We start from the raw sequence: 7,875 nt of genomic DNA, 5'->3' as shown, positions 1-7,875 counted from the left end.
ACTTAGGTTGTTTCCAACTCCTTGCTATTGTGGACAAAGCCACAATAAACATGGGTGTGCATATATCTGCTTGGGTGGCAGTTATGGTCTCTTTGGGGTATATTCCCAGTAGTGGACTTGCTGGGTCAAATGGTATCTCTATTTGCAACTTTTTGAAAAAGCGCCATACCACCTTCTACAGCGGTTGCACCATTTTACACTCCCACCAACAGTGAATAAAGGTTCCAGTTTCTCCACAACCTCGCCAGCATTTGTGGCTTGCTGTAAATTTTGCTATTCTTACTGGGGTGAGATGATATCTCATAGTTGTTTTGATTTTGTGCCCTATATTTTATATATATTTTTCCCACCAATTGGCTATTAGTGCTTTTACAGAAATAATAAGTCTACTAAAAAGAACCATACACAGATGTTCCCATGTAAGATAAAGAAACGTACTATTACTCATTTTACTTGTAATAAGTCACACTTGGGCACACTTTTCTTAGTGACAATTTTCTGGCACCCACCTGAGTTTTGTCACACTGTCAGATTCCACGTACTGGACAAACTGTGTCTGGGTGTATGTGACCCCTCCCAGGGCAGGGTCAGCCAGGCCTCAGAGCATAAGCAGCCCTTGGCTGTGCAGCCAGAAGATTATCCACCCTCTGCTCGCCCTGCCACTCTGTAGATGGCTTGGGAATAAACCTACTATTTTCTTGGCACATGTGTGCAAGTGAGTAAGGAGGGGCCTGCTGCATAACTGATTTTCCTTACGCTTTCTAAAACTCATGACTGCTATGTATATTTCATCATAATAACATATTAATTGCCAAAAGTTGGAAGGCACATCTTTATTCTGTAAGAAGCCTATATTATTGATGCTCTAAAATTTTCCACAAATGCAAAATAGCAACACCCCAAAGGAGACAAAGGTGACAGGGTCAGTGGGGAACCTTGAGGCAGGTGCTGTAACTTGCCAGATGGGTTGGTGATAATGTTCTTCCTCAAACACCCTTCTTCAGTTCAGGTGCTAAAATGGCATTTCAATAGCGTGACCGGCTCAGAGCTCGGCATGTAATAAGTGGGCACTAAACATTGAAGGAATCAAACATCTTTCTGCGACAGATAAAAGTTGGTTTGAAAGGGAAACACACAGGGGCCTAAGTTTTCCATAAAACAGGGGGTGGGGGAAAAGGACCTGGCTGCCTTAGATCTGGTCTGACTCCGAACTCGGCATAAGGAAAGGATTGAGAAATTATTTACTGCAGTTTTGTATTTTGTAATTGGAAAAACAATTCTCCATTTGCCTTCTCTGTCCTTTGGCAAATTACTGTGCCTTGAATGTAGACATTTTATTTTTTCTCATTTTTGCTACTTTCTTTTTTTACCTTGCATATCAATGAATGCAGCATTAATTAAAGCATCATTAATATCACTAACTATTCTGGAACATTTGTCATGCACCAGACACCTAACTTTTTTTAAAAAAAAACAAAACACCAGAGTATCTTCAGCTCAATTATCTGCTTTTTTCTGTTAATCCCATTTTCTTGACAGTAAAACCAAGGTTCAGGAATAGTCCCTTGCTGAGCTGTCATTGGATCCCAGGCCTTTCTGACCTGTGAGCCACAGCGCTGGGCCACCATGTTGTGTGGCCTCCCTTGGCGATATCTATTTGCTGGAACTCTATTAATTGCTGTGTCAGGACATCTGTGGTACAATGGAAATTGATGTTCGTCCAGATGACACTGGAATCCTTCTAGACTAGGCTTCTACACAAGAGGGAGGCCTCGGAGCCCCGTGGGAGCATGTCCTATCATGTGATATGAATGTTTATTAGGAAGACAAGCCAACCCCTTCTTACTTTCCATTTATAATAAAAACTCAGAAAGTCAGGCTGGACAGAACTTCTGGACTGATCAGGAAGGTTAGGAAATACGAGATCTTGTAATTTGTCAGCCAAAGAGTGAGACACTGTTGTGCTCCCGCGTTTCGATGAAATGGATTTTCTGCTCCAGGACTTGGTTTCTTGGGGATTGCTTTCTTTATCGTGTGTTCTGAGCCACTCTCTGCTCCTGGGGGGGAGCTGATGAGCCCCTGAAAAGAGCCCCAGCTGGCCAGGCCTGAGTGTTTGCTGTAAAGAAATAATGTGTGTAAAGGGACATGCATGGCTTGGCCCTTCTCTGCATTTAAGGATTCCGCTGGTTGAACTCTGGGAGCATGTAAATGGCAGCACCACAGTGTTAGAGAAGAAGTCTCAGGTTTTGGGGTCTTCAGGCTTTGATCACAAGAAGGATCTGGGTAAGGAGAGCCTGGGAGCAGGGAGAGATCAGAGATGAGAGCGTGCGCCTGTGGCCAGCTTCTCCTTGGGTCTCTAAGAGCTGACTGAGGGAGGCTACAGACCCTGCTGCAGCTGCCAGCTCTGTGCAGGCTGCCTTCCAGCTGTCTGGGAAATATGTCACTCAGCCCTAGTCAGCTCTTCTTGATAGATTTTTCTTCCTTTAAAAAAGTACGTAAAAGTAAAATTTGCTTAATTATTCTTTTTTTTTAAAAAAAGGTCAGATGTGTCATGTAAAAAGTGGAAGATGCTCTGCCCATATTACTGTTCTCAAATGACTTAAAATCCCTGTATTTAAACAGTCTCCAAAATGAGAAATTCTTTTGGAGAAAGATACACAAGAAACCTGTGACAGTGGCTGGCATTGAGAGGAGGGGTAGCTACTTCTCATTGTATGTTCTTTTACGTGATGATATATTTTTGCCTGTGTGTTTACATCACTGTTTTCATCTTTAAAACTAATTATTAAAATTAATTGTTGTTGTTGTTGTTGTGTACGATTAAATCAGAACTGACCTATAGCTAACTCTCCAGTGAGTTTTCAGAGGAAGTTAATCTTATGGGAGGAGATTATCCATTCTTCCCCCGCCTAGTGGCTGCTAGAAATCATGTACATCCGGGTTGCCAGTGCAATCACTTAACGCTAGGCCAAAAATTGCTTAATAAATAAGTGACTCACCCTTATGCTAAACCAGTCACCACTGAAGCACTATTTACGAACATATTCCAAATAACTATTATAAATAACACTAGTCAAGATTTGTGCAACTCTAGTCATCATTTATTATCACTGTTGTTATTGTTGTTGTTATTACACTCATTACTAAGCTTAATAATAATTACTACTGTTGGTTGAAATGAAAAGGCCAATGTTGACTTAGACATTTGACCCAGACTTCGAGGCTGGATGTCAAGTTATAGTTTAAGGGCAACATCACCTGTGGCTCCGACTTTCTGCTCACCTCCATCACCTGGAGGAGTCAACCTTCCTCCCCAGGGCAGGTGGGAGGGTGGAGCTGGGAGGAAAAAGTGAGGGTCCGAGAGTATGCTAGTGTCTTCAGGGCACAGGAAACTCGGTTTGTGATTTCATTGGACATAAAGGTGAAGTCCCATCACCTTACAGGCTCTGTAGAGAGATAGTACTATGAGGATTCAGTTCGCCAGAGATCACTGTTAGCTGCTCTGAGAGACTGGGGTTTATCCACAAGGAGCATCTAAATGAGAATGCCCTGGAACAGGAAGAGACCAGAGTTTCAGGCTTAGGGAATATAATAACAAGCACTCTGGTTCTCGACTGTGCAAAGAGCTTTACATGTGTGGCCCCACTGAAGCCCAGCAAGCCTTCTGTGAGACGAGAGTTACCTCACTGTCCTTTTTTAATGTTGAGGAAACGATGGCATGAAGGACCTTGTGCAAAGTCATAACACACTTGGCCAGTGGAGGGAGTGGAATCTGGCTTGTGGGGCTCCAACCCCTGGGCCAGAGCCCACTTCAGCACCATCTGCTGACGGTGTATGTTCAGACTACCTGACTCTTGACCTAAAGGGCTTGGGCTCGTTTAGTTCTGCCAATTATGTGTCACCTCCACTCTGCCAGCAAAATTGGCCCCAGGGAGCTCAGTTCTTACTCCTTAGGTCAGTAGACTCAGCTCCCCTGGCAAGTGCCCTGAGGCACCCACTCCACTCAGTCTGTGGGCCGGGAGCTCACAGCTCTGTCTCACTTTGGTCTCTGGCTCTCAGCCACCACCACTGCCTCTGCACCAGTGCTGTGCTGCTGCTGCTGTCTGTCTAGCTCCCCCTGGTGGCCTCACTTAATTTCTCTAGCACCACAGCTCCTAGCTCTGATCTGCTCAGAGATCTCAGGCCCAAAGGACGTGTAGGTATCCCTGGTTCTTTCTTCTTCTGTTTTTCTGGTTCTTTCTTGATGATAGTGAGAGCTTTGATTTTCACCTCTGGGCTGGCCCAATGTAAGCCTGGTGAGATGGCAAAACTCATTCCCATATTAAGTGCTCTACACATTTCAACCTGAAATGTGCCATTTTAATTGTTTGCATTATTAACAGGGAATCTAGTCTTTTAGATGTGCCACTAGCACCTCACACTTCCATAGTTGTACCTAGCTGAGTCGTGTAATGACAGTAACAAAGACAATGGCTATAATAGCCATCTTAATGCATTGGACTGCAGGGGGACGTCAGGAATCATGGGCCCTGGTACTCTCCCCATTAGAGAGGACAAGCTCTGAAAGGTGAAGTGATTTGCCCAAGGTCACTTGTGGACCCAGTAACAGAAGGTCGTCTTGTGTAGAATGGCATCCTTCACCATCTTAAATCTTTTAGCTCTATCATCTGCTTTTCTAAGAGGTTAAAAAACTGCTGTCTTGGCTCTCCTTATTCCAGTAGGGGTGTCCAGCTCTATCCTGCTGGCTTCCTGGGCAGCGGCATGACTGTGCTGACCAGAGAGGTCCAAGGACTTTCACTGCAGTGCCAGATGCACCATGCTTCCTTTGAGAGCCCAGGTGCTGCACTCGGCTTTTCCGTAATTGGTCCCCATCACCCCCACAGACACTGAGCCATGATGTGACACTCACAGACTGTGGGAAGGGACTCACTGACTCCAGGATGAGGCATAGTATTATTATTATGGTGGTCACCTAGATGTCCCTAGAAATCTCTTCCTTCTTCCACTCACTCCTCTCCTTGCTTCCTTGCCCCTTCTGGGTTAAGTAAACACTCTGCGATGCTCTGAGGTTTTCCTGGCTTGGTCCAGACTGCGATTCTTCCAGAGGAAGGAAAGTGTGGTGAACAGACTTATGAGTATGGCAAGGGTCTGCAGGTGGGAACCAGCCTGAGAGAAGGGGAGTGATCTTCCTGGCCCAAGGATGGAATCTCATGTGACCTTTTGTGCGTGAAATAAGACAGAACTCAGGAAGAAAACAATCCTATTGTTGCCAAAGCCAGGACCAGATCATGGGAAGGTCTGGACCTGAAGAGTCTCCATTTCTGATATATAAGTGGGCTTCACCGAACACTTCACAATCTCCTGGGAGTTCCATGGAGTGTGGAATTTATGCCAGTGCTGCATCAAAAACAGGCCTTCCCAAGCCTCTCTGAAGGTCACTGCAAAGCCTTCCCTCCCAGCATGCACCTCTTGCCAAAGGCAGGTTGTCACCAGAGAGCATCAGAACCTTGTCACACTCCTAGGATAGGGTAAAATGGACTTTGTTTAATGCAGTGTTCCCCAGTGTTTCTTGAGGTGAGAGGCATTCTCCAATCAGAATACTTTATCATGTCAGCATTTGCCATGTGCCCAGAGTCACACAGAGCCCCTCGATGGGCAGAGAAGTACATGCGTTATGGTGCTGCCTCATGGATGCTTAAGATGAGAGATGTTTCTAGAACATTAACTGGCAGGACATAACCTAGAACCATCAAGTGCACTTACAGCCCATGCTCTTTGAACACAGCTAGCTCAGCCCTATGGCCCTAGAGGCAGGTGAATTCTAGTTCTTGGTATGAAGTGGAATATTTTCTAGCTTACACCTCTGTTACTGCTGCTGGGTTCGAGGTTTCCATTCTGTTGCTGTTGCCTTAGAGAGGTTCTGGTGTGGTTAGGAGGCAGCTCTGTCCTCAGCTGCAGAACCAGGACAGAGGAGGCCTGGGCTAGGAGAAGGAGCTGAGGAGTAGTGTCCCAAAGGCTTCATGTTTGTGCAGCTCATCAGGGATGCTGGAGATGAACCTGAATGTGGCTCTCTCGTAGCTGAGGCTGACCCACACCCCCAAGGCAAGAGACAGGATAGCAGGCTTTGAGGGAGGTGCAGGGACTGCTGACCCCATCCCCTGGCCACTGCCTCTCTGATCTCCCATCTCCCCTCTTTTCCTGCAGATGATTCCTCCAGACCAAGAGCTGCTGGTGTGGTACGGGAACTCTCACAACACCTTCCTGGGGATTCCAGGGGTCCCTGGGCTGGAGGAGGAGCAGAAAAAGAACAAGCATGGTAGGTATTTCTCCCAAGGCCTTGCTCACAAAGGATTATGGAGGGCGGAACCCAGGGAGATGGTGTGTGCCATGAGGGGACTCTGCTCCTATACTAGCTACACTGAGCAGATTGGGTGTGCTGGTCTGAGGAGGCTGACGGCCCCACAACTTGTCACCATGACTTGGGCCCGTGTGATGGCAGTTCTCTTGCTTTCTGGGCAGACGGACTGTAAGATAGATGGGAAAACATCAAAGAGGTAGCAGGGTATGTGGCAGGAGGAGCAAGGGGAGCCAAGATTGGCGGTCCCATTCTACTATGGCATCTTAGGAATGGTACTATGCCTCAGTTTCCCCATTTCTAAAGGAAAGATGATGGGCAAAGTGATCTCTAAATTCCCTTCTAGCTCTGCCAATGTGAATTTTTCCCCACCCAGGGTGCCCAGCACTGAGGAGACACTCAGAATAAACCTGTTGAATGGAAGTGGGAGGAGAGCAGAGAGGGTGCCTGTATGCTGTGGGGATCCCAGTCATCATGTGAATGACCATTTTTGTGGGACCTTCTACATGCCAAGTATTGGCTAAATTGCTTGTAGGCATCTCATTGAGTCCTCACATAACTCTGGTGACATTTGCTTATCCTTATTTTTACAGAGGATAGACTTGAGACACACGAGGTTCGTGTAGTTTGTTGGCTTTGCTAACATGAACTCTTGATTTCTTAGAGTACGCTTATGGGGATGATTAGGGTCAGAGATGAGAAAACTGAGGTGTAGTTCCCTAGTACATAGTAAGCACTCAGTAAATAACTGTACGATTAATAAATTTTAAATATCTGGGGGGGGGTGTTTATAAAAATTAGCTAATCTTTATGAAAGCGTAGGCACATCCCTGACAAGGCAATCAATGGTAAAGTGATTAAATGCAAACCTTGAATTCTTCTTCTTTATGTTAACTTTGTGGAATAGTGTGTAACCCATTTTACACATGAAAAAACCAAGTCTCATAAGTTTCAGCCACTCCCCTGAGTACACACAGTAATAATCTGGTGTCAACTCCTATTTGACCCCAAGCCAGGGCCCTTTGCTACCATCCCATGACTCTGCCCCCACCCTCACCATCCTTCACAAGAGACCGGTCTGATTCCTGACTTGGGAGTGGAGGAGATTCTGACCCGCATCAGCGATAACTAATGAGGCTGCTCTCTTTCCCTTCCCTCCTGTCAACCTCCCCCTGCCCTGCCCCGTCTCCTTCGCCCCCTTGGCCACCACCCGCGCGGCCAGAGGACTTCCATCCGGCGGACTCGGCGGCGGGCACTGCGGGACGCATGCGCTGTGTCATCTGCCACCGCGGCTTCAACTCTCGCAGCAACCTGCGCTCGCACATGCGCATCCACACACTGGACAAGCCCTTCGTGTGCCGCTTCTGCAACCGTCGCTTCAGCCAGTCATCCACACTGCGCAACCATGTGCGCCTGCACACCGGCGAGCGCCCCTACAAGTGCCAGGTGTGCCAGAGCGCCTACTCGCAGCTGGCCGGCCTGCGTGCCCACCAGAAGAGCGCGCGCCACCGGCCGCCCAG

General features: G+C 47.0%; 1 protein-coding gene across 1 annotated transcript in view; it reads left to right on the top strand.

Moving 5' to 3' along the window:
* PRDM12 (PR domain containing 12) overlaps window positions 1-7,875 on the top strand; it is a 14,942-nt gene that overhangs the window by 6,788 nt on the left and 279 nt on the right. Inside the window, exons 4-5 of the mRNA XM_006892599.1 lie at window positions 6,205-6,316; window positions 7,578-7,869. Coding sequence (XP_006892661.1) covers window positions 6,205-6,316; window positions 7,578-7,869 — 404 coding nt within the window. The remainder of the gene's footprint in view (window positions 1-6,204; window positions 6,317-7,577; window positions 7,870-7,875) is intronic.

Source organism: Elephantulus edwardii, unplaced genomic scaffold, assembly GCF_000299155.1.
Source record: "Elephantulus edwardii isolate Elephantulus edwardi_28Jun2011 unplaced genomic scaffold, EleEdw1.0 scaffold00116, whole genome shotgun sequence".
Taxonomy (NCBI): Eukaryota; Metazoa; Chordata; class Mammalia; order Macroscelidea; family Macroscelididae; genus Elephantulus; species Elephantulus edwardii.
The sequence above is the reverse complement of the archived record's forward strand: the minus strand, read 5'-3'. Positions and strand labels throughout refer to the sequence as shown.